We start from the raw sequence: 27,695 nt of genomic DNA, 5'->3' as shown, positions 1-27,695 counted from the left end.
AATTCTCCTGTTTAAAAGCTTAGCTACAAATAAATGGACATCTTTGTTGTTGTTACAGAATATTTGAGACAATTGAAAAATATATATGATATAATACTGGTAATTAATTTGAATTTTTTTACCATTTATTTTATTCATTTACAGTATATGCACAGTTTCAAGTAGGTACTGTATATGTAAACCATATAATACCTTTAAAATATAATGTATACCAGTAAGTATTATGAAGTCAATAATCTGTGCAGTACATATGCCAATTCCCCGTAGGTTACAACATATCCAAAAGGGTTCTACCTCTTATTTCAAGAGAAGTTGTTTTGGCAGGAATTTTGCAAAGGGTTTTATATCAGTATATGGCATTTACTACTTAAATCCATGTTTTACATAAACACTTGCAGACAAAGGCACACACCATGATTCAGAGCAGCCACAATTAAGTTACAAGTTTATTTTTTTTAGGAAGTGCTTAGTCATTAGCTTGGGTAACAGCCGGCTCTAAATTAAAGCAAAATGCATTGCTCAATCTTAAACACTTCTCATGTTAATGTTTTTCAGAATGTAACATATAATAAAGCCAGATTGTAAACTGTACAATATGCGGTTTGAAATGTTTTTTTTTTTGTTTTAAAAATTGTGCATCTACAATTGTTTCCCCGAATTGTATCTATCAAAGTGGCAGATAAAAGTTACAGGTGAAATAATATAGTTTAGATACAGTATAAAATAAAAGTGAACTATCTGCATGACATTTTATTAACCATACTGAACAACTAACTGTTTTAATGCATGTCAAGATTTACTGATTCACTAAAACTTAGCCATGTATTTCTTTCCTTTGTGTACCTTTGTTGCATTTCTCAGGCACAGGAGCATTTTTGCTTTCCTCAAACTCCTGCCATCATGCCTATGGACAGACTATCTTTTGGCTTTTTATGTTAATCCCTGGTAAGTAGCACTAAAATCTAAGCCTACTGAACAAATGCATTAACATACTAACAGAACATCAGACAAGTTGATGCAAGGTAATTCATATTGAGCAACCGTCAATGTGGGGTTTCAAAAGTGTAAACATTTCTCAAAACACACAGATGTCCTCACACCACAGAACAGACCAAAAACTCTCAACTGCCTGTAGCGTTTGCAAAGCACACGTCAGCACAAAACACACGTCAGACAATTATCAGCAAATGGTTGCTGTTACAAATACACAGCAACAAAGTAAAACAATAGAAGAAGAACATTAATAAAGTCTGATTCATGAAACAAATGCCTTTTATGCAGTCTTTAACTTAGTTTTTTTTTTTTCCCTCATTCCTGAGAATAGTTTTACCATTAATTACAATGGTGTTTTCCTGTTAATAAGAAGTTGTCAGAGTAAAAGATATATTTGGGTGACAAGGGTAGCGCCTATAAACCCAATGAGAGAGATATCCAGACTTGCAGGTGCAGGGAGGTGTCAGGGAGTGATTTATTGTGAGATTAGCAAGTGGGGAAGTCATCCCCTTTCAAATTGACAAATAAATCCGTTGAAGTATATTATATTGTTTTTACCAGTTTTTTGTCTCTTTTGTTAGTTAATTAAAACTCCTTTTTCAATATTCTGTCATGTTTTGGCATTTCTGGAACACTCCATCTCGTAGTGGACCTCAACAGGAAGTGAGGTCTTCATGTCTTTACCTTTCTTTTCTAATAACCTATTAGCAGACCAACACTTGCAGTGTTTTTTCAACCCCTGTCATTCCCCATCCAATCTGCTATGTTGTTGTAGCTTCCTCCAATTTCTTCACAGACTCATGACTAAGGAGTCTTGTCAGTAAGCCTGAGTCTTTCTAACTCATTCATTTTGTATATGTCTCATTTAGAGTAGCAGCTCCAAACAACTGGACAGCTTCTTTTCTTTTTTATAATTCTTTTGATCATATACAGCATATCATTTTGCAATAATAAAAAGGAATTTAGTCATCAATACACCATTCTAAATTTTAATGTTTAAAATGAAACAACATTCAGTCATGCTCCACACACAACCCTTCTCTCACCTACCAAGTTCAGAGGGCGTTATGAACAGAAACCTCTAAAGAAATAAGAAGGACAAGTTAAGCAGAAGACCTGAAAGCTTAATTTACAGAATTTGGACCATTCCTCATAATGAAAATTTACAGTATTAAATGCAAAGTTAATCTCCTTATGTATGTTAAAATTAAATAAAGAATAATAAACATAACATTCTCAAATGTTCTAAATCCAATTCAGGATCACACTGGGCTAAAGCTTTTCCTGGCAGCACTGAGCACAATGCCGGGAACCAAAACTGCACAGTGCAGCAGTCCATCACGTTCCTCATACACACACCTACAGCCGTACTTGGATAATCAACCTAACATATGCAATTGTGGGATTTGAAAGGAGGAGGAAAATCAATGCAGACACAAGGAGAAAGTGTAAATGTTATACAGACTGTAGAGAGAATGTGCTCAGGAACTCAGTTCCTGGAAGGCCACAGTCCCTGCTAGTTTTCATTCCAGCTATTTACTTAATTAGTAGCCCTTTACTGCTGGTAATGAAATAGGATTTGTTGACTTTATTTTAATTTACATTTACAAGATTTGGAAACTTAAATTTATATATTTTTTTGTGTTATTAAGTGCTGAGTTCATCCAGATCAAAAACATTTGGATTACTGATCTCAGAGTTAATTCCTGGTGGGATGCAATTGCTCTGATCTGTGTTCATTTTTAATTTTTTAGGACATTTTTTAAAAGGTGACCCTCCTTTCTGCACCTATTTGAGGTTTTGAAACATGTAGATTCTGAATTTCATATTATTTTTGTAAATAAAAATGATTTATTAAGAAATGCATATTAATTGTCCAATTTTTGAAGCATTATTTAATTTCTTGTGGATGCTAGCGTTTGTTTAATTACCCAGGAAACCAACCAGCCATATGTGGTGTGTGATGTCATTAAAACAGAGGTTCAAAAGGTCAGCCTTGATGTCTCTTCTCTATCTGAGATTACAAATAAAGCACAGCTTTAACTTGCAATTCTTCTTTTGCTTTTTTGAATTCCACTCTTTTGGTGAACAATCTTTTGGTCTGTTATTCAAACTACTATTTCTTATGTTAGTGTGAGAAACATAGGCAATGTGGTGTAGTGGTTAAAGCTTTGGATTTCAAACCCCGAGGCTGTAGGTTCAAATCCTGCTACAAACTCTGTGTGACCAAGAGCAAGTCACTTCGCTCGCCCTGTGCTCTAACTAGAAAAAACAAAGAAATGCAACCAATTGTATCTCATTCGTTGTAGTTGCCTTGGATAAAGGCATCTTCCAAATAAGTTAACATACTAATTTTGTTGACTTTTTTTAATACTATTACTACAATTTCAAGTTTGTTTTTTACAATGGTTCTGTGGTATAAGAAGATTACAGGAGGCAACAAAAAAGGTTGGGGAACCAGCAGGCCCCCATTTAAGTAGGATGGCTTTGTTAAAAAGAGGAAAAATAATTAGCACAGATGGGTTCAAAATTGAAAAGTGTGAAGTACTCCTGAGGGATGTGCTCTGACATGTTGAGGTGTTAAGATGACTGCCTCGTTCCAGTGCCAGATGCATTTATAATGTTGATTCGCGAGAATTGGCATAGCCTATCCAAAGAAATCACTTGACAAAGCTCTCTGCTTAGTGCATCCCCAGTGGTGAGGACAGAAGTAACAGAGACGTAAGGTACGTGGGAGAGAGTATTGGTGTTGGCATGTAGAAGACCTTTACAATATAGAATCTTGAGCTTGTAGGGCTGTAAATCTGGGAACCACCTCGTAATCCTCGGATTGGTCTACTTGTGAGATGCTAATCGTTGTAAATGTCAGTGACCAAGGTAAATTCCCTGCTGAGGAGATAATACTTCATTTGGGTAATGGCCCACTTTATGGCGAGAACATCACATTCCAAAGTCACGTACTTCTTTTTCTGGTCCAACAGTTTCCAGCTTAGATACATCACAGGGTGTTCAGTTCCATCAATCTGTTTGCCTTAGCCCATCCCCCAGGAAAATGTCAGATGTGTTGGTCTAAAGACAAAAAGGGAGGGAAAAGTTAGGAGCAATGAGAACAGATGCTGACATTAGAGCTTTCTTAAGATGCCTGAAGATCGCATGTGCCCTGTGTAGTTTGAATGGGAAAACTACATAGGGCAAATGTCTACTAGGGGTTCTAAATGTCTTTTATTTTCTTTCACTGATTCCATCAAAGGAATAATTTGCCAGTAGCCTTTTGTCATATCTAGACAAATATTGAGCTTTATCGAGCCATTGAATGAGGTCGCACACTTGTGGCATGGGATAAGCATCCAACATGAGATACCTGGTTGAGATGCTGCAAATCATTACAAAAGCACTAACTACTTTTTGGTTTTGGCACTAATACACTAGGACTCAACTAGGGGCTAAAACTTTCTGCTGTAACTTCTATTTTGAGCACACTGTTGATTTCCAGCTCAACCTCAGTCTTGTTTACCTCTGGGAGGTGATACAGACATTTGCAAACCATGAACCCCTATTCGGTAACTGTGTCATGCACAGCCAGTGTGGCCTGGCATGGTGTTTCCTACTTCCCAAACTGTCAGGATAGTAACTTCCAACTGCCTCTTCTGGGCAGGGGACAGATTCTTCCCAAAATGTAGAGGAACTGAATTCACAAAAAGCAATCCATCTGCCCCTGAGTTGGATGACAGGTCATTTTAATAAAAATTGACATGATAAATGCAGTCTTTGGGGCATCGGTTAGGTTGAGAAATTAAGTATATACCAAATCCTGTTGCTCTTTAAATTTGTAAGGTCCTTGGCAATAGTCTGATAACTTCAAGTGAGTAGTTGGAATTAATACCATTGCTTGTTCTTCTGGTTGAAACTCCTATAAAGCCATTCCCCAGTTAAACAACCTGGATTGTGCTCTTTGTGCATGCACTGTGTATTCTAGAGGTTGTATCTGTTACAAAATTCTCATACATTTACACGATATATTCAATAATATTACCAGAGGGCAAGTTTTCCATCTCACAGTCGTCCTTAAGAATGTCAAGGAGTCCCAGAGGATGTCTGCCATATAGCAATTCAAAAGAGGATTAGTTCCTGCCAGGTTTAAAAAAGTTTTGAAGAGATACTCTAAGTGAGAATTTGACTTTTTCCAATTTCATAGTATATAACATCAGTTATAGTTACCCACTAACTTAAGTTACCCACTAACTTAAAAGAGGAGGGTTAGAATTCTTCCAGTTGAGCAAGATAAGTCTACGTGCCAGTAGTGTAGTAAAGGAAATTACAATTTGTTTGTCCTTCTCCACTTTAAGCCCATCTAGGAGTACACCAAACACAGCTGTTAATGGATTAGGAGGGATTGTGATGCCCAGGCTGTCTGATAGGCATTTAAAAAGTTTTGTCCAGAATGATGTCAATTTGGTACACACCCAAAACATGTGGCCCAGTGAAGCTGGAGCACGATTGCAACGTTTGCAGGTTCGATCTTGCCCGGGAAACATTTTGGACAATTTTAAACTAGATAAATGTGCTCAATTAAATATTTTAAGTTGAATAACTGAATGTTTTGCACTTATGGAGCTAGAGTGAATTCTTTACATTGCTGCCTTTCACGCCGTTTCTGAAATTTTGAGTAAGAGATCCTTTTCACACTTTATTCTGGGATCTTTAAAAGGAAGGGACTTCAAAATGTTTTTATATATTATAGAAATGCTGTCTGAGTCCCTAGGACTGATCAGTATATCTTCTGGAATAGAAATTGGTGAGAGGTGAGGAAAATTGAGCAGATTTTGTTTAGCAAAGTTTCTGATTTAGAGATAGTGGGAAAAATGTGTTGATTGGATATTAAAAAGCATCACCAGGATTTAAGCCCACAACTTGAGGGTTTACTGCATACAGTAATTAGTTAACAAAGCACTTCTGATATTAGCCAATGGCAGTATAGCTGAGGCCCATTGTCTCACAAAATTTCCCAGGTGAATCTGGGTAACACAACTGGTTACTAATTAAGAAAGTGTCTGGAAACCTGCAGCCTTCCGGGAACTGTGTCTGAGACTCACAATATAGAAAAAGTTTTCACCCTAGACACAAATAATGGAGAAAAATCATTATGGATCATTTGTATTTGTTTCTGTCTGAATCCTCAACTCATAGAGTAACCTAATTTTTCGGAGCTGTTAAAGTAAGCATGACAAATTTACATATTTTATCAGTTCACAAGCTACATTCATCTTTTTTTTCCATGATATGGAATAGAAGGTGAATTACCAGAATGTTCTTTGACTTCTCTTATACTCTAGTGTCCTATCAAATCAGACGTTGAACATTTACAAATAATAACAGGAATACTTTTACTTGGGTCTGTTTCACAAGATCATAGAAGATAACAAAATTTTGTGTAAAACAGTTTGGGAGTTGGTAATTATTTTGTTTACCATTTCAAAAGAAAACATGTATGATTTTCAGAGGATTTGATGGCCACTAGTTGAATATCCTTAATGTATTTCTCTATTTGATTTTTGTATGTGTGACATGATTGATTGATGTTTAATGTCTTCTCAATTTTTTTATGAGAGTTTAATATCTTCTCGATTATTTATCAAACATCCAAGGCAGGGTTGCAGTCAATCTTGATAGCACTGGATGTAAGAAAGGACACCGACCTAGACAGGACATAAGTCCATTGCAGGGGTTTAGTCCAGTCACACACATGTACCCACATACCAGAGCCAATTTGGAATGACCAGTCAAAGCAGCCTTTGGGGAAGTGGCAGGAAATGCCATGCAGACAAAGGGAGAATGTGCAAACTCCACACAGGTACAGTATTCAAACTCAGGGTGCTAGATCTAAGAAACAACAGCATCAGGCACTGCTCTGCCATGCTGCACAGCTTGTATATATACAGTCCAGTAGTACCCATGATTGACAATCCTGTAGGTAGATGTTGTTTGGGGATCTCTCATAAGAATGCCAAGGACATGTAAGAGCATACAACATTTTTCAGACAAGAGAAGGCTTTTCAATCTACTGTATCATGCTCACTTAGCATTTTGCCTGTAACTGTTTGAAAAGCTGTCTGTTTAATGATTGCCCATCCATATAGAATAAGTAAAAAACCTAAAATCCAACACTAAGGTCTTTTAAAGATTTTAATAATACTGAGTAAATAATTATGAGAAACAATTTGAAATTACTGTGGTGGGTTGGCACCCTGCCCAGGATTGTTTCCTGCCTTGTGCCCTGTGTTGGCTGGGATTGGCTCTAGCAGACCCCCGTGACCCTGTGTTCGGATTCAGCGGGTTGGAAAATGGATGGATGGATGGAATTTGAAATTAATAAGTAATTATTTAAGAAATGCAAAAGTAAATCTATGCATTTTCAAGATAAAGAATAATAAACAAATGATACTTGCCAATAATCACAGTTGAGGAAGAATGAAGACATAAAACAAATCATAAAATACTTCAAGAAAGGCAAACCTGTGAAGATTGGAGGAAAAAAGAAAATAAAACCCAAAAATACTTCTAAAGGGCTGAAAAATTACCCTAGTAAATGCCCATCTCAAACTCTAATAAATCTAAACTCAGAATTGCAACTCTAAATTAATTTCTTAATCTGACTTCCTGATTCCAGGTAGCCACTGTGAAATCCCAAATATCTGACCAAATTCCACAAAGTAAACCTGATATTACATATTACAACAAGTCTAGCAGTCTTTTATCTGCTAAAAGCCACCATAGTAACTGAGCCCTCAGTATGAATGGTAGCTCCTAGCTTTAACACAGTACAGCAATTTGATTTTCCACTTTCTGTCTGTTGGGAGTAGTCTTTGCAGCCAAACATGGGATCTTAAGATACGCTACTTAAAAACAGGAAAAACTACTTAAAAAATGGAAGAACAACCAAAACTTTTACAAAAGGTAGAGCCCACGCTGAACTGTGACATTCAGATTCTCCACTGCAACTAAATACTGTGACACTTTTGCTTGTTTGACATTTGTTTGATTCTTAATGTGAAGATGTGCTTCCTGGCTTCAGTATATTCCCCCTTAATTTCTACCTGTGGATTTAAAAATGTATATTAGTCACAATGCGGTGAGTGTATCATAAACCACAAAGGAGCGACTCACTACTTGGCAGATGTAGCTAATAAAGTGGTCACTCTATATGTACAGTAATTCATTTGAACTGTATCATATTGAGTTGTTTTAAAAAAACTGCACAGAGTTATTTTCAAGGTAGTACTTTGTATAAGAGAAATAGGTGACTCTCATTTCTATATCGTGAATGCTATGTATATTCTATTATGAAAGCACATTATAGAACATTATGAAAGAACATTATAAAATTATTATTTGTATGTTTAAACTTGATGAGCTTAGAAATATTAAACTAGCAAGAGTGTAATGTTAATCTTAGTAGCCACAAAAGTATGGTTTGAATTTCAATCAAAATGTCAGCATTTACCAGGCTTCTTGAATATCTTAACATGAAATAACCATATCATGAAGAGTAATGCTTTTTGTTCTTTTCTCTACACTTTGATAAATTAAAATGTGTATTGTGTGTTATTTTAGTTGCTACAGAAAGGATTGTTTAGCATTTTATTGCCATAGTTAATCAAATTCAGAAAATTACAATTTATTTGTGATTATTATTTTTATAAAGCTCAAATGGTTATGCTAATATTCACTACGGTTTCAATGTTTTAAATTCTTTGACGATTCAAATGTTACATACTGAAGGAAATGTGTTTGCAAAAATACACATTTTGACTTAGTGGGTAACATTGTGTTTAAAGATCAGGCATTTTATTTTAAATATCTTTTTATTTCTCAGGCACTATCCTTTGATCATTTTGTCTTTTCTTTATTATTTTACACTTTTCCAGATTTGCACATTTTTAATATCATATTCAAAAGCATCCAGTATTGGAATACTGTTGTAGTGCAAGGATGTGACCATTCTAAAATTAAAATAATCGTTATTATATTGCAGGAGCAAAACAGCATTAAAGAAGAGGAAGCTAACTCAGTAAGTCCATGTGATTTTAAATTGCGGATTTTTGTATTCAAATTTTGAAATTACTTCTGTGGAACTCATGAGCTGATCAGTGACAAGCTAACATGGACCTGTTCTGTGTATTTCTCAAAATTTGTTTTCATAAATCTAGAAGTAAACTACATTTTTGTAATGGGGGGGAGTAAGAAGATAATTTAAAGTAAAAGTATATCCAGTCTGCTTAACAGTCTAAAGTGGAGTCTGTAGGTTTCTGGTTGTTTAGTGGATGTGGCTAATTACAGTATTGCCTACTGAAAAGGTAAATGTATTATAATTTTTTCCTCAATACTCCCTTACAATGGAGGGAAACTTTAACTCTGTAATTTGGCAGTAACATTGTTGTCAATATTAGTGTGTGTCCCGAGTTTACCAAGGAAAAGCTGTATAGGTGAGTTGATATTTTACAGATCCACGGACTATTGTAATGCAGAAATAGTTAAAAGTTAATACAATTCAAAGAATTAATGTTCATTGTTTTCAAATGAATCTGCCTATACAATGGTTTGGAGCCAAAAGTTGATGAGAATGTGCAAACTACACACAGACAATGACCAGGAGGTGAAATCCATGGGGCAAAGTTTATATAAAATCTTATTTTAATCAACAAATACTTAACAGTCATCATTAGTGTTGATCATCAAAATTTGCCAAAGTATTTTTTGCAAAGAATTAGCTGAGTTTGCTGTTTTACCTTGTTCAGCAAATATTTTCCTGAAAATTCACCAGACAGCCAGCGTAGGCAAGCTTTTTTTCCCAGTTCCCCATGATGCTTTGCGAGGCCAGTATATCATCCTAAACATGCATTGAGGTGAAACCCATTATTTTCATATCATATGGCACCACCTCCTACCACATCTCCTTTAGCCTCCCTCTTGGCTTCATTCCCTTTGCCCCCATCTTGGTGCATCTTTTGAGCCTTTGACTCTACTTACCCAAACCACCTTAGTCTGTTCCTCCTCAGCACAACAACTGTCACCTCCACACTAGGTCTTTCTCTTAACACAGCGACCTGTTTACTCCCAAATCTGTTCTTTCCAGGTTTGCTTCGTGTTTTTCTTTAATAGGCCATGCTTCACACTCATATGACATACTGTTCCTCATACGGCCTTCATAAACGTTTCCCTTCAAAGTCAGGGAGACTCCTGCAGAAGATATAATGGAGGGCAGCTCCCTGGAACTTTTTAAACACACCTCTCACCCGTGCAATCACTGCTCTGACCACATCTCCATCTGTACCAAGATATTACTTATGTAGTAGAATGTCCCTAATTCAAAATAGCTACCAGCAGAATAACAGAATCACTTCTTTAATATTACATTACTTTTTGGGCATCCATGCTGCAGATGACTTTTGGTTCACACCTGAACAACCATAAAAAATGCATCTGTGTCTGTTACACTCTGATGCATTGCCTGGCAACAAACTTTCATGTGACTTCTGGCTGCTGACTGGAACAGTCTTTATGAAAGTACTTACTTCAGACAGGAAAATTCTTCAAGCAGTCTAGTGCAGTCAATACCACAGTATTTCCATCAGCACAGAATCCCTAATATTTGCTTGCGTTCTTACCAGTTTTCCTAATTGCCCTTGTTGTTATTAGTTCTATGCATTGACTTGCCTAATTATTTTGTCCTGAAGTGACTACAAACTAATGAAACATCTTTAGGGAGCAGTTGATCTGCCATTCATGAAAGTGATGATAATTGCATTGCTGTAGACAGAAGAATACCAATACCTGCAAAAGTTAACACTGTACACTTTTAAATACATTTCTATTATTTTCACACATCCAGCCAGTGAAATTTCTGGACTGTTGGACAAATCTACAGGGTCCCAGTGGACCGCCTGTAAATGCTTTCTCAGAGGAAAGGAGGCCATTGATTTGTCACTTTACTTTTGAACATTAAAAAAAGATTAGAAAAAGAAGTTATCCTTTCCTGTAAGACAGATTTAATAAACTAGGTAAAAAGTTTGGGGCAAGCCTCACTATTTACAAAACACGGTCCATCTTTTGGAGCTGCAGGCACCTCTTTTATATTAGATGGCAGAGGTGAGAAGCAGACTCAAGATGTTTTCCACTGTAGTAAAGGAAACCTTCATCAACCAATGGCTGCTTACTTCTAATGCCACTTCCCTTGTGCAGCAGCAAATCTCACTCATCCTGTGTGCTCACAATCAGTTACATTCAAAGCTTGCCCTCAGTTGTCACTGGCAAGGAATTGCACAGGGCAATGTACCATCTCTGTCAAAGGGGCAGATGTGGGATGCAAATATCAGTCATTGGGACTAGAAGCAGCCATAAAGAAACTCTCCATCAGCAGAGAGTTTCAGTTTGTATGTGTGTCCCCAGTCAAATGTGGTATTATAGGCCTAATCTGAGACTGACTGGTGAATTGTTATCAGATGTCTGCCCTCTTCAGACCTTGACCACCACGAACACAAGGTGCTCACTTGGTGTTTGGTCATATTTGTACTTTGTATGAGAGGTCGGTAATTGGCTTTGTAGTTGTGTCATCTCATTTGAAATATGTTCTGGACCCTTACACTATGATCTTTATCGACAGGACAAACAAATTGGAAGAAGGTGAGGGTTTATTCAGGTTAAAAGACTTAAAAATATTTAATATTATATACTGTCTGTCAAAAAAGTCCTAAGGCTCTGATATGTATTAGGTTTTCAGTTCTAATTTATTTTATATATTGCCACCACTTCTGGCAAACCTTAATGCAAATTTATGACTGAATTAGCTAAACACATTTTCTTTTTGATTGACAATTGCTTGTAATTTTAATATGAATGCCTGCTGAGTGGTACTGAAAAGATCAGACATTCCTATTCAAACTTGCTGCTGTCTATATTTTTTCCCCTGCTTGGAGTTATTTGGTATACAATCATGTATTTCTGTTTACAAAATTACAATCAATTAAAATGGCAAGAGTAGTAAAAGAAGAAGTAAAATGAAAAATCCTGGTTACAAAACAATAGAATTAGAATTTTAGGAGCAGAACTCTTCCTGACCATTTCATTAATATAGAATGGAAATGAAAAAGAAACCAGAACCCATTATTCTGCAGCTTCTACTGATTTAATATCTTTTTAACTTCTCTTAGCCCTGTTCAGCTGGATGATTTTGATGCGTACCTCAAAGACATGCACAAAGACTCCGATTACAAATTTTCCTTGCAGTTTGAGGTAAGGTCTTTCTTTTGTAATAATTGTTTATCAGAATCATTCCTATTAATTTTGTTTATATAGGTATTTTAGTGGTATACATACTGTACTCTATATATTATTTTTAATACCAGTTTAACATAACATAACTTGATATTCTTAGACCAGATTAGTCCAGTGGTATGGAGTCCAGAGCCTATTCAGGCACGACTACGCGCAACAAAGAAAACAGGCCAAGACTGGATGTCAGTCCACTCACATGGACATCCACACTCTTAGTCACATCTGGGCAAATTTGGAATCACCGTTTAACCTAACCTGTATTTCTTTGGGGGTAGCGGGGAAACCTGGAGTACCCAGAAGAACACCCACAAATACAAATAAAGAACATTAAGACTCCACATGGACTACAAACAGGAATTAGATTTTTTTCTTTAAACATTAGTACATTTGGTCCATTGGCCTGTAATTGTCAAAGCACATGAAAAGGTTATCTGTTGTAATTTTGCTATCCCAACCCTGCTAGAATTTGGTATGATGTCTTTGAGGAATAAGTTACTTTGTTTCTTACTGAATTTTGTATTGCTAATGCACAGTTTAAATAATCAATAATGAAAATAATTGTATTAGTAATTGTTAGTCAAGAAGAAACCAAGAGCATATTGACATTGCTAATATACAGAGATGTCTGAGCATTTTCTATATACAGTAGATGCTAGGTGTCCATACTACAATTTCTCAGGTGTCCAGCTTAGTTCTTATAGTTTAACTCCAGTTGTTGCTGTTCAGGTTGATAGCTTGCCAGAAATTAGAAATATATTTCTCACTGCTCAGTTTGTTGTTATTCACTGTCAGCCTAAGTTTCATGAAAAGTGCCACTAAAAAAATAATCAGAAGAAGACCATCTGTCAGACTGCACTGGTACCGAATACCAGTGATTTCAGCCCAGCGGTCATGAGACTATGGTCTAAATTATGATGTATTTCCCAGACACCTTTACTCAACGGGACCTGCAAAATCAAGACACATTAGAATTGTTTTATATATATTGGCATTTAATTACAGGAATGAAACCGAATAAGTAATTTTTTAGTTTCAAGTTTTTTGTCTTATGAAAGCATATATTATATTACAGTGTAACAAAAGCAGTCTTGTATACAGTATTTATAGTTTGCTTTGACATATCATGATTTTGACATTTCTTTATGGATATTTAATTTATCTGTATTGGCACAGTAGCTGTTTTAGGCCTTTGTTTTTGGTATCTTGCTAAAAACATAAGCTATTAAGGGTAATTGTAGAAGCTAAGAATACAAGCATTTTAAAACCTTTGGAAAAAGAGTGATTTATGCCACAGACCAAGATTACTCTGCAGGTAGAAATTCAGACATACTCAAGTTAAGGCACTGGTCAGTGTAATTTCTACTTTCTGTCCAATTTTCATTCACTATTTGTGTAACTGATTATACAAACTACCTCCTCTCTATCTACTGACACATTAAAAAAATGCTTTATTTATAAGCTTCATCAAGCCGTGACAGCCTTAATCAGGAAAAAAAAAAAACATCACTAATATTAGCCAAAAAAAAAGGCTGCAAATGATTTTAAGACAACATGAAGTGAAACTCCAAATGAAAAATGCCACTCCTGACAAAAATCAGTCATTGGCTGCCCATTGATCTGATGAATACCTTGTCCAGCCATAATGTCCATCTCTGGTGGAACAGCAGCCCAATTTGGGAAGGCAGTATGAGGTAGATGGATGGAAGGAAGTGCTTGCGCAAAGGAATGGTTGATATTGGTGGTAGTTAGGGAGCACAATCCTCAATCACTCCATTTCACTTCATGTTGGGACTTCACATAGCAAGCTGTGTACAGGGCAATGAGGGACAGCAGGATGGACCCTTGGTGGTATGGGGTGATGGGGTTGTGGTTGAGTCAGTCTTAGTCAGGACCTCGCCTCTGATTTTGCAACTTTGAGAGTACACAACTCCCGACAGTATTGTTCATGGGATCATTGATCACACAAACCACTCTGCCACATAAAGGCGCTGACCCAGTGGAGGGTGACAGAACATATAGATGGGAGGTTTCCTGGCATTCTGCTTGCTATCATAATGTAGTGCAATAGGTATCTTCCCAGCCTATTACTTGAGATCCTCATACTGTAGGTGTAAATATCCAGGTAAAATAGAATATCATTATACTTGACTCCTTCTCTGATTTTATACTTAGAAGGCTCTATTACATCTGCTTTAGTGAACTGCATAATGATGCCATCACTTTCACTAGCTCGTCACCAGGGACACTCACTGTTCATAATACAGTCCACCTTCTTTTGGGTTTCCAAATCCCCTGCCATGCCAGATACCCCTTGCAACGGTTGATATGCTGTGTTTAGTTACCATCAGTAACTCTTGATTTTTGGCATTCTCATCCTTTCTTAATGATGTAGAGAGCAGATGATAACATCTCCTTGCTTATTCTGTCTTCAAGGATCTTAAGCACATAGGCATTGATCTTCCACATGAAGCAGCAGAACTTCCAGTAAACAGAACCAAAAATCGCTATACAAACATCTTACCATGTAAGTGATCCTTACACACATAAAGTTTGTGTTCAATGTCATATTTTGTACATGCTAACTGATTGTTTAGGTAAATGTCGTTAACATGTTGCATGTTTAACAGATTATTATTATTGTCATTATTTCATAATACTAGGAAAACTACCATGTATATCTCTCTCTATTACAGATGATTTTAGCCGTGTGAAACTGATTTCTGTACATAGCAGTGAGGGCTCCGATTATATTAATGCTAACTTCATTCCGGTAAGCAGTCTCTGTTCTCTACTGCCACAAATGGTTTTGTACTCTGTTATTCATTTATTATGATGTAAAACATATGTATCAGGTGAATTTTTTGCTCAGGTTTTCGCATCAGTTTATTTTAATGTGATTCTTGTCACAGTAAGTTAGCTGAAAGTGCCAGCAAAAAAGTAAAAAGTAATCAATCATGTGAGGAAAGTAAAGCTTTTAATTCAAATAAACACGATGGAAATTAAGTCATGTGAAGATCTTCAGATGAAATTCAGTTGCACACTGGAAATAATTTAGGCTACTGCTGTTTCTGTCAGTCATGTTTTTGCTATGAGTGTTTACTTAACTGAAGATGGGATAGACATTAATGAGGCTGAGAAGATAAAGAGATGATGAAAAGGTAGTGTTAATGATTTAATATTGTAGTTGCATTAACAGACACATTTTTCATGGGCACTGGATGAACAGTTTGGCATTGGTGGTGTAAATAAATCAGTTATTATTCAGATTTGATGTAAATGTAGACTTTTTGAGGTAATTCATTCCAAAGTGTGTTTGAGTTCAAACAAAAACATACAGTACATTTTCTGATGCACATGGACACACCATGGCAAAAAGGTTGTTTTGGTACTGTTGCTGTCAACCATCCTCTCCCAATTTCCAGCTCTAGCCAGAACTGATCAAAAAGTTGCATGTGTGGTAAATGATTAATTGATTTTGATCCACAGCAGTCTTATGGTAAATCAAACAAGACAATCTACACTGACTTTGTGATTGTCCCGTTAGCCTTTCCCATTTTGGTGTCTGTGACACTGAACTCTGTATCGCATTATACAACTTTTTTTGGAGATTTTTAGTTGGTAGCAAACTTAGCTTTTGTAGGGTACATTCTATTCATTAAGCATATGTTTACTTGCATTTCTATCCATCTTGGATGATGTGAACTTTTAGGCCATCAACTCAGAGGATTTATTTTCCTTTGCATAATCATGCATCAGGTTTTATTCCTTATATCCATGCTTGTGGTCTCTCATTGCAAGTAAATCAAAACAGATAACTCATATTTTTAAATTAACAAAAACTCTTTACTGTGTTGCCATCTCAGATAGCTTAAGAGTTGTTTTGTGTGTTCATTACAGTAGTTATACTGTAAAGTACAAACTGCTTTCAAATTTGTAAATTACAAGATGGCATGGCAGTTATCTAGTGCACTTTGATTCGTTTTAGTTATTTTGTTTCCAACTGTTTGTTTTATGCACCAAAACAGTATGAGAGGAAGCAATTTCTATTTCTGTTTTGCAGTATACGTTTTCCTAAATATTTTGCTGCAATATGTAAAATTTAGAATTTTCCCCCACAGTGTATAACGCTACCTGAAACAATTAACCCTCTTGCTTTCTTAGGGTCATAGGCTGACTCATGAGTACATTGCTACTCAGGGGCCTCTGCCAGAGACAAGAAACGACTTTTGGAAGATGGTTCTACAACAGAAGTCACAGATCATTGTCATGCTCACTCAATGCAATGAACGGAGGAGAGTAAGGATTTTCTTTGGATTAACAGTTTATGTTATAATAGAGTTATCTCGTAATGAGAATAGAATTATTTGGATTGAGGTTTTTCTCCTTTCTCACACTGAGAAGAATATGGTGTTCTCATGAGAGAAAAGGTTAGAGAAGCTGGATTTTATTAAATGAGCAGTAAATTTCAGTGAACACCATTGTTGCCATACTTCAGTGGTTCTCAAACATTTTCATCCTATAGCCCCTTGTAACATGAAGTTCACAACTCATGCCCCACCTGCTAATTAAATGTTTTTTCTTTTAACATCTGATACTTGACATTTATCAAAGTCTCATGAATGCAAGTAACTCTGCATACCCAACTCTCTCAGTTGATTCAACTGATTTTTCAATCAAATGAATTTTAATATACCAGATCATCAATGCATCACACAACCATAGTTCAGAAAGAGTTTTTTTAAGCTAGTGAGCAAACTTTTTATTGTGTACCACTTTGCTTATTGGTACAGCAGCTGGACAAATGAGGCTGTTGACAGATGTGTAAGTTTTTTGCACCTGGCTATTAAGTGTGCCATTTGTGCTTGATCAGAAATTTTCCTTTCTTTAGTTTTGATTTCCAGCTAAATGTGTTATTGGCTGTCCTTTCAACAAAAAAAAAAAAAAGATTTTTTTTTCTTTTTTACCATGTGTGTGATATATTGTTTCAAAATATCTCCTGAATTTAGTAGGCTGAATATAATTCTGAATACAACACACAGAGTGGACAGGGCTCACCTTCAATAACCGAGATTGTAAATCCAGAACACAGAAAATCAGCCTATTTGTGTTTAACTGTATATGCTTTATATACTGTTAAGTGCTTTCTATTATTTTCTTTAGCAAACCTTTGTAATTTCCATCCATCCATCCATTTTCCAACCCGCTATATCCAAACACAGGGTCACGGGGGTCTGCTGGAGCCAATCCCAGCCAACACAGGGCACAAGGCAGGGAACCAATCCCGGGCAGGGTGCCAACCCACCGCAGGACACACACAAACACACCCACACACCAAGCACACACTAGGGCCAATTTAGAATCGCCAATCCACCTAACCTGCATGTCTTTGGACTGTGGGAGGAAACCGGAGCGCCCGGAGGAAACCCACGCAGACACAGGGAGAACATGCAAACTCCACGCAGGGAGGACCCGGGAAGCGAACCCAGGTCCCCAGGTCTCCCAACTGCGAGGCAGCAGCGCTACCCACTGCGCCACCGTGCCGCCCCCTTTGTAATTTATCTATTAAATCTGTCACTTAAAGATAATGTGATATTCTTTTTATTTATTATTTTTCTATTTAACACGAGACACTTTTCCATCTTAATTATTAAGTACATATAAAAGCATAGTTGTGAAAATAATTGACAGTGCGGATTTGTAGAAACGGATGTCTATAATGAACATAACACCCCTGTCTACAAACTACCAGAATAAAACTATGAAAGTGAAAAGATGCTACTGAAAATATATAAGTAAGTAAAATAAAATAAGTAAATATATATAAAGCCCGGAAATCGGACTTGGACCAAATAGTTATGAGGCAGTAATGATAGACACTACATTATCATGTTGTTCTTGTAAAGGATTTAATTTATTTTTCTTTTTTTATTGTGATTCTCAGGTAAAATGCGACCACTACTGGCCTTTCACAGAAGAACCAGTAAGTTACGGTGATATAACTGTTGAAATGACATCCGAAAAAGAATCAACAGAATGGGCCATTCGGCACTTTAGACTTTGTTATGTAAGTAACCATTTGTACAAGCCATTCAGCTATGGGGACTTGTTAAATGTCATCACCATTATTTTTTTGTTTGTCTCATTGTTTGGAACATTACTGAAAACAGAAACTGTAACAAACAAAGCAGCTTCAAAACTCTTGCACCTTGAGGCACCCAGAGACTGTAATAACTAATTCTAGACTCAGAAAATTAGTGGCTGACATGACAAATCAAGTCAGTGCATCAAGCTTTCTCTGGCTCCAAGTCATACTCTTCAAATATCTTTTTTCAGTGATATTTCAGGTATATCAGTTTATATATATTGTAACAGATAGAGGTGTTGTCCACCTCTTGAACCCTCAGGTACCACTCTGAACACCAGGTGAATGTATAAATAGTATTTATTTTACTATTAAACCGTGCACAAAGCACTCTCCACACCACACTACTCATAAACACAATTCTCTCTCTCACTAACCAGTCCTCCTCGCCCAGACACTTCGCCCTCCTACCTCCCAGCTCAGCTCAGTGTCTGGGCTTTCCCACAGTCCTTTTATATCCCCTGACCCGGAAGTGGTTCCTGGCCGAACCCACAAGTCCTTATTCCCTCCGGGTCAGGGTAAACAGTCCTTTCTTCAGCCCGGGAGCACGTCGTTCCTTCCTGTCACGTGATGCTGACGCACTCCCGGGTTATAGGGCACATCAGAGCCCACTAGCCCCCCTACAGCGAGTCCCAGTGGCCCCTAAGGTATCCAGCAGGGCTGTGTATATAAACTACAAAGTCCATGAGGCCCTGCTGGAACTCGGGGCACGATTATGCTGTCCGGAGGGCTCCTCCTGGCGGCCTGGGGGTGGCCCGGAGTCTGTAGCCGGTCGTCCATCACAATATATAATATATTATATATATATATATATATATATATATATATATATATATATATATATGGAAGCGAAGGCTTGTGATACAGTTTGTATATTTGTAGTTGGAAGATCCACAAAGGGATCTACTTTATGATACGTGATTCATTCTCTCCCTTTGTAGATTTCCAACTACATATATATATATATAACACTCTCTCCGCAAACAGACACTGTTGATGGCTGTGCCCAAGAGGTCATTAAAGGCCTGGATCTTGGTTTTTATCCAGGACACTCGCAAGCCCAGACACTCAGACTCCTCACTCAGTCTCTCGAGCACCCCGATCAGAGCTTGCATTGACTCCGCGAAGATCACAGCATCGTCAGCAAAGTCAAGATCCATGAATCTTTCTTCACCAACAGATGCTCCACAGCCGCTGGACCCCATGATCTTGCCCAACACCCAGTCCATACAAGCAGTGAACAGAGTACAGAGTAGGAGCAAGAACACACCCCTGACAAACCCCAGAATCAACTGGAAAAAATGCAGAGGTCCTGCCTCGACTCTGCACAATGTTAAGTGTCAGTGACTGTGTCAAGGGATGTATTTATTATTGTTGTAACAGTCGGGATTATGGCATGAAGGTAGGATTTAAAAAGTGTGGTGGTGATGGGGTACACAGTTAGTCAGCCTCATCTTACAAAGTAGGTCATTAACAAATGCAGATGTGACTGATGAAAATTTAGAAATAGAACTGGATGGAGTGGGAAGACAGGGAAACATATAAATGGATGATGTATTTATGTTAGTTGAGATATTTAGATCTTTGATTTTACTGCAGAAAAAGTGGAGGAATTTTTTACAGACTAGTAGAGGAGGTAATTGATCCAGATGCAGATTGAAGCAGTTTATTAACTACAGAGAACAAAACCCTTGAGTTATCATGGCCACTTTCTATTATTCTACCATATTGTGTCTTGTTGGTTGCAGTTAGTGCATTCCTGTAAGCCCTTTGATGGTAAGAGAAAGCCTGGATGTGCACGGTGAGGCCAGACTTACGTGACATTCTCTCAAGTACTTTAAGGAAACGTACTTTACTTTAAAGTAGCTGTTTTATCTAGTGCTGAAGGAAAGGAGGTGTTTTAGTGATCAATAAGACTATCTAGTGTTGATGGAATAGGTGAAGACAGAAAAAAAATCAGAAATGGAACTAGCAAGGATAAAGAGACAGATATTTTTTAAGGTTTCTGAGAGAAATTTGACGTTTACAGGTAAGAGGAGAGAGAGGTAATGAGAAGTGAAAAGTACTGCTTTATGATCAGAGAGTCTCAAATCACTGCTATAACTGGTGCCGACAGATATCCAGATGTACAGATCAAGTCCAATATATGACCACCAGAGTGAGCAGGAAAATCAACATTTTGCACCAAGTCAAAACAGTCCAGTAAAGATAGGAATTAATTTCTCAGCTTGCATGTAGTAATGTAAATATGGATGTTGAAATTGCCAAGAAAAATGACTCTCTGCAAAAGGGAACTTAAATGGGTTAATAATTTAGTCAGATCAAACAAAAAAGATGCACTGTATTTTGGGGGATGATAAAGAACAATGAGTAAGACAGGACATGATTTCGTTATTAGCTTAAAAACCAGAAATTCAAAAGAAAATGGACAGTCAATTGGGATTCTTTTGATATTTAGCTCTGCTCTGACAATTACTGCGACTCCTCCACCTTGTCTCTAGCTGCAAGGCTCCGCGAAGTAAATGTATGCAAATGGTGTAGACTCTGTGAGATATATAAAATCATTTTTTACTTACTTTTGCTTACTCTCAACATTCCTGGTACCAAAGCTAAAGCCATCCCATTCAAGTTGACACCCATCACCATTACCCTCTCCTGAGGCACCCCAGACATTACCCTCATAAACTGGTCACTTTTATTGACTTATTAGGCATATGCTGAAACTGTGTTTATCAGTCATTTGCCAACAATCATGTTATAACAACTTTAACGTGTTTATTTATCCTCTTCATCTCAAACAATTTACGTCCCTAATATACTGGCACAAGTACACCTATGCTAGCATTGCCATCACTTAACTTATCCCCTGCCAGAAAAACATGTACCTTCCGCAATTCTCCATTAAGCATTCTCACAACTTTACAATTCCATGTCGTTCCATTATGAAGTACACATCCTCTGTCCTTCTTTTCAGTAGTCCTGCTCCTTTGCCCGATTTTCCATCATAGTCTCAGTATTTAAAGTTAGTCTTTATACTGTGTCCTTCATGCCTCTCACTTGTTTCCTTTTCTTCAAATTCCTTGCCACCAAACTGGCCACCCCACAGTAGATCAAGCTTAGGACCATCATAAGTAAAGTATCCTACCCATCCTTTATAACCTCTTTGCATCTCATCATCCAAGGGGTACTAGAGCAGAGACTTTTAAGGTGAGATGCCCTTCCTGACACCAATCTCCTTTAGTTTCCTTTTATGATGCTTGGGTGAGACCTTATTCTAACTTGGCTTTTCAGTGCTAAGCTTCTTTTCTTCTGGATAAATGGAACATATTTCAAGGCATTGGTGGATTCCTTCACAGACCTGTCATCTTTTTGTGCCTTTAGGTACAAGTAGGACACATTCAGAACTTGTTTCTGTAGTAGACTCAGCTTTGCACATACTTTAGATCATATGGTCAAATATCAATAAAAGCCCGGGGCCGCAAGATATGTGGGATCCACCATATGTGATCACTATTCACTGAGTTCAGTCAAGGGCATTAGAAAATCTCCAGTATTTCATACAATGGATTTAAAGTTCTAAGAAGTGTGAAGAAGAAAAAATGTGGTGCTGAAGCACTTGCATTGTAAATTTTGTAATATCGTGCCCAAAGAGTACTCTTGAAGTGGGTAAGTGTAATAATGCACAATTTTTCTACTTGTATATAATCTAAAATACAAACATTTTAATTTTTGCTTAACATTGTAAACCTCAACTGATAAATTATTATTGCTTATTTGGTTGATACTTTTATCCAAGGTGACATGCAGTAGAATTGTTAAGGTGCATTTTTCATAGTGGATCAGTTGTGCCGTTTAAGTACGACAGTAAGTTGGATTTGGACTGGCAACCTTTAAATTTACATGATTTAGACACTAAATTGCACAGCCTATAAAATATTTTATATGTACCATTTGCTGAGTTTGCATCAACAAACTCAGTTTTACATAAACATAACTTATAGCATTTGCATATTTCCAGAAAACGTGTGAGCACACGTTTCATTTTTCAAATCACTTTATTTACTGTCATTTCATTTTGCTTGATTCTACCATCTACTGAGGGCAGTGCCGATTGAACCCAACTGAAAGTCTTTATTTGTCTATAGGTTTTTGGTCCACAGGTGCAACAACAAATGAATCCATGAATAAAAAGTCCAGCGTAGAGATATGCCTTTTCAAGTTGGGCTCGGATTACTTTTTGAAAATCTTCATTTTTTTATGTGGTCTGATTTAACCAGTAATCAGTAATTCTTAATTCTTTCAACACCCAAAAGGCAGATATGTATAAACTGATATGTCTAAAATTTCTGAAAGAAAACTAACTATATGCAAATACTCTAAAATGGAAGATGACTGACAGACCTGAAGACAACATTTACAAAAGGTTGAAGAGAATAGGTTATATTGAATGGTCTCTAATTTAGAAAGTACACCAACAACAACATTTATTTATATAGCACATTTTCATACAAATGATGTAGCTCAAAGTGCTTTACATAATGAAGAAAGAGAAAAAAGACAAAATAAATAAGAAAATAAAATTAGGGCACACTAATTAACATAGAATAAAAGGAAGGTCCGATGGCCAGGGAGGACAGAAAAAACAAAAAAACGCCAGATGGCTGGAGAAAAAAATAAAATCTGCAGGGGTTCAGAGGCCACGAGACCACCCAACTCCCTCTAGGCATTCTACCTAACATAAATGACCTCAATCAGTCCTCATTGTATTCAGGATTCACATGGAAGAATTTGATGATGATGGTCATGTGGACTTCTGGCCTTTAATCCATCAATGTAGGGACATCACAGTGCTTTGATCAGGTGGTGGTGGCGCAGATCGCCAACACAGAAAACCGGAAAAGGAACAGAAGAGAAAGTAGGGGTTAGTACGGATTTTGAATATGAATATTATGAATAATAATGATAATTAAATGAATATGAGCATCAGGATTAAACTAAGATGAAGCTATGAGAAAGCCATGTTAAAGTAATGTGTTTTCAGCAGTGTTTTAAAGTGCTCCACTGTATTAGCCCGGCGAATTTCTATTGGTAAACTATTCCAGATTTTAAGTGCATAACAGCAGAAGGCTCCCTCACCACTTCTTTTACGTTTAGCTCTTGGAATAATAAGCAGACACGCATTTGAAGATCTAAGGTTATAATTTGGAGTGAAATTTAAATTTGGTGAAAGACATTCTGAAATATAGGATGGAGCGAGATTATTTAAGGCTTGATTTTAAAGTCAATTTTAAATGACACAGGTAACCAATATAGTGACATCAAAACTGGAGAGATGTGCTCGGATTTTGTTTTCCTAGTTAAGATTCTAGCAGCTGCATTCTGCACTCGTTGCAATCGATTTATGTATTTTTTGGGTCGCCCTGAGAGGAGTGCGTTACAGTAATCTAGTCAGTTAAAAACAAAAGCATCAACTAATTTCTCAGCTTCTTGCAATGTTATAAGAGGTCTAACTTTTGCTATATTTCTTAAGAGAAAAAGTGCTGTCCTAGTAATCTGCTTACCACTGCACAATTGTAGTATTCATACTGCTACACTCAGTACTTTGAAAATTAGAAATGTATGTTAAAAATGCAATATTTTGCTTCTCAGTACCCTCTGTGCTGCCCCTCATGCACATTATGTATTGTAAATAACATTAGGAACCTAATCAATTAGGTATTCATAATGTTTAAACCATTGTGCTGTATTTTTCTCATTTCCATTTAAAATTTGTTTATTTTGTGGACTGTTAAAGTGCTGCTTGAAAGTGTTTTTTCCTTGTGTTTTTTTAAGTTTTGTTCTGCACAACCAGATGTCAAAATGACAAAAATGTTAGGTAGTCAAATTTGAAAAATTGAGGTTTCTTTTGAACGTTTTCAGTTTTCTGGGTTTCTAAAAAGTGAGAATGTCTATATGTGTGCAGACCTAATCGGTGGACTCAATGTGTTTCTGTAAACAGGCTGACGAAACACAGGAAGTCATGCATTTAAACTATACAGCCTGGCCTGATCATGGAGTTCCTAATGTCAATGCAGTCGAGAGTATCCTCCATTTTGTGCAGATCGTCCGACAGCAGGCTGCAAAAAGTAAAGGACCTGTAATAGTGCACTGCAGGTAAGTAAAAGTTAGAAATGTTTAGTGCACATTCATTTTGCTTTGAAATATCTTCCCTGTCTCTCTAAAGTTTGCAGATCTTCCCCATTTATAAATGGACAGCACTCCACTTAATCAGGTTACCAAAGATGTGCAGGCCATTTGTGGCTCTGAAGTGATCCTGAATGAGTGAATGCAAGTTTGTGAATAACTGTCCCAACTGTCCACCCGATGGTCCCCATAACCCTGTAATTGGAACTGAGTGGTTTGAAAGATGACTGAAGCACAATAGAAAACAGTAAAGAAACAGCACCTTCTTAAGTGTGGTGTCTGCCACCCTCCTCTGATCTATTATAGAGACATTATTACACTGCGCCATACAACAGTTTGATGGAGATTATAAATAGTTCAGTGTACATTTATTACAGTAAAAGGTTTCAAAAAATACACTTGAACATGCATTGTTTTTGCTTTCTACGTGATTTCAAAAATTCAACTGTAGTTTGTTAAAGCTACAGTATTGGTGTCATTTCAGTTTGAACATCTTAGATTATATTCAGTGTGCTAATAAACCTTCTAAACATTTGCGAGGTTGCGATTTCTCTTTCAAAAGTCAAAAAAAGGTAAACATAAAAATACTGCCTTATTTTATAGCTTGATAATATCTGAGGTAAAAATGAAGACCACTAAAAAAAATGATCAGTTCTAATGATACAATTTTTAAACCTAATGAAAGTAGACAGTCACTTCACGTAGGCTATGTGCCCACTTAAAGTGCTTTTTAGAAGAGAAAGTTGGAATGTGGTTGGGAGCGTGATCAATATGTTCATCATGTTATTCATTTTTATTTATTTTGCTCATAATCTATTCATAGTTTAGTTTTCTTGTTTGGTCATTTCATAATTTATCTTCTCCTTTTGGATATGGCAGAGCTTGTCTTGGTCACCTCATGTGTTTTACTTATCATTCATTATTTTTGCTAGTATTTTAGCATATATTCATATTTCAATAGCATCCCAGTTCTTCATTTTTTTTTGGTGGTGGTTAATGTTATTTTACATATTATTCACTTAGTACTTATTTTGTCTTGGTAGAGTAATATATTGCTCTATTTTCCCCTATTGTATTATTAATATGTAGCCTTTGTCAGAATGCCTAAACTCACAGACTTACCACTGTTTAAGGTATTATTGTATATAACTTATCCCCACCTTCCCTTCTGTATCTATAACTTCAGGCAATTAGATGTAGTAAAAAGACAAGCAGGAATTAAGTTACACATAAAACAATGTATTATTGGTAATATTCATAAATAATAACAATATGCAAAGTACATTTGAATATTGGCAACCATACAACCTGATTAAATGATGATGTGTATTTCAGACGGCACACAGAATTGTAGTTACTTAAATGTCTCTAGTTAAGGCATCATTGGTGCTCAGCTTTCAGCCACATGTCTGTTCAAAATGGCTGCTAAACTGCTCTTCATTGTGTTGTCTTCATCATCACAGGTTAGCAAGAGAGAGAGAGAGAGACTTCATCATATGTTGGTTGGTAAGAGACAGAGAATGTGGTTGAACAAGCAGATTTATAGATTCTCTGTCCAACCCCTACAGCCAATAGGACATCATGGTACTTAAAAGCTTCTGATCCAAGCCAATTCCAAACTGCCATACTTCAGACCAATGGGGGAATACAGCATCTTAAAACCTGCCACCCCCAAGACCATATGTTTTTATGGCTTTCTTGCAGGGGGTTGAAAGACTAAAGGAGAGAAACACTCGCCAAACTGGTTTAAAGCACACCCCCCAAATCCTGTTGTAAAATTCAAAGAAACTCAGTTGTAAAAGGGGCAAACACGAATGCTTCTCACCAAAGTAACACTAAATTACATTGCTTTGCCTAAATTACAAATAAAGACATACAAAATATTTATCAAGTTATATGTAAAATCTCACATCACAACAGTACTTCATTTACATTTGCTTGGTGTTTGTTGTGCCATTTTAAACAAGTTGTGTGATTCAGTCCACTTGCACATCTTTAATGCAGTTTTTTTAAATCTTTACTCGAGTTCTGCTGCTTTATCTTGGTTAAAAATCCTGGCAGCACATCATTATACCATTTTATTTTTACAGTATAGTATCATCAATTATTTAAACTTACTTTTTTAATTTATGTTTCTGTTCCCTTTTCTTAATTCATTGCTTTCATTTTTAAAACCCATTTTCACTCCACTGAAAATAGTTTCTTTTTTTATATTTATCATGTCTCCTCATTTTTTTCTCTACCATTTTTGTCTTAACCCTTCAATGCTGACCTCGCCTTACATAACTCTTTTATTTTTTTAAATAGCTCTTCATCTTCTAATGAATGTTCAGTTTCCACACTCCATTTTCTCCTTTCCATTTTTCCGTGTTTAGGTAAGAATGAATATTAAACAAATTACATAACATTGTGCACATCGTTTTATATAGATTTTAAGTGTAAATACCAGTTTGACTAGCTCACTAAATCTGTACTATTCCAAAGTGCATCAATCTTCTTTTTTTATGTGTATTAACTGTCAATTGTACATTACATTTTTGCAATTTCTATGATCTATTGTACAGTTTATTTGCTTTCATTGCTTTCAAATAGGGCAGTATGGTGGCATAGTGGTAGTGCTGCTGCCTCACAGAAAGGAGGTGCTCTGTCTGTGGAATTTGCATGTTCTCCTTGTGTTCACGGGGGTTTCCTTGCTCAGTCCATAGACATGCAGGTTCAGTGAACTGGTATTGCTAAATTGGCCTGTGTGTGTTTTCAATGTCCAGTTGTTGTTCCTGACTTGCACACAGTAATTGCAGGAATAGATGGATGGATGTCGTAGAATAGCTTAAACAAGCCACTGTTGTGATTTGTTTTCAGTTTTTTTACAGTCAGTTCAAACAACACTAACCTTTTTTTTGGTAATGCATATAAACTAATCAAAGTTATGTTATCATCATAATCCTGCAATTTTATTTTTCACATTACACACACACACCATGTGAACACATACACACACACTGCCTTTTAAAATCTTGGTCTTTTACAATAAACGCAAAATTAGCTT

The 27,695-nt window shown here is 36.6% G+C and overlaps 1 protein-coding gene across 4 annotated transcripts in view; it reads left to right on the top strand.

Moving 5' to 3' along the window:
• The window catches only part of ptpro (protein tyrosine phosphatase receptor type O), a 326,955-nt gene that overhangs the window by 275,930 nt on the left and 23,330 nt on the right, over nt 1-27,695 (top strand). For 3 of the 4 annotated variants that reach the window (XM_051920277.1, XM_028808094.2, XM_051920280.1), the window contains 8 exons: nt 862-945; nt 9,026-9,061; nt 12,201-12,282; nt 14,758-14,848; nt 15,018-15,094; nt 16,486-16,620; nt 18,266-18,388; nt 24,465-24,619. In XM_051920277.1, the coding sequence (XP_051776237.1) occupies nt 862-945; nt 9,026-9,061; nt 12,201-12,282; nt 14,758-14,848; nt 15,018-15,094; nt 16,486-16,620; nt 18,266-18,388; nt 24,465-24,619 (783 nt within the window). The remainder of the gene's footprint in view (nt 1-861; nt 946-9,025; nt 9,062-12,200; nt 12,283-14,757; nt 14,849-15,017; nt 15,095-16,485; nt 16,621-18,265; nt 18,389-24,464; nt 24,620-27,695) is intronic. The other variant, XM_051920278.1, reaches the window with a different exon arrangement.

Source organism: Erpetoichthys calabaricus, chromosome 1, assembly GCF_900747795.2.
Source record: "Erpetoichthys calabaricus chromosome 1, fErpCal1.3, whole genome shotgun sequence".
NCBI lineage: Eukaryota > Metazoa > Chordata > Cladistia > Polypteriformes > Polypteridae > Erpetoichthys > Erpetoichthys calabaricus.
The sequence above is the reverse complement of the archived record's forward strand: the minus strand, read 5'-3'. Positions and strand labels throughout refer to the sequence as shown.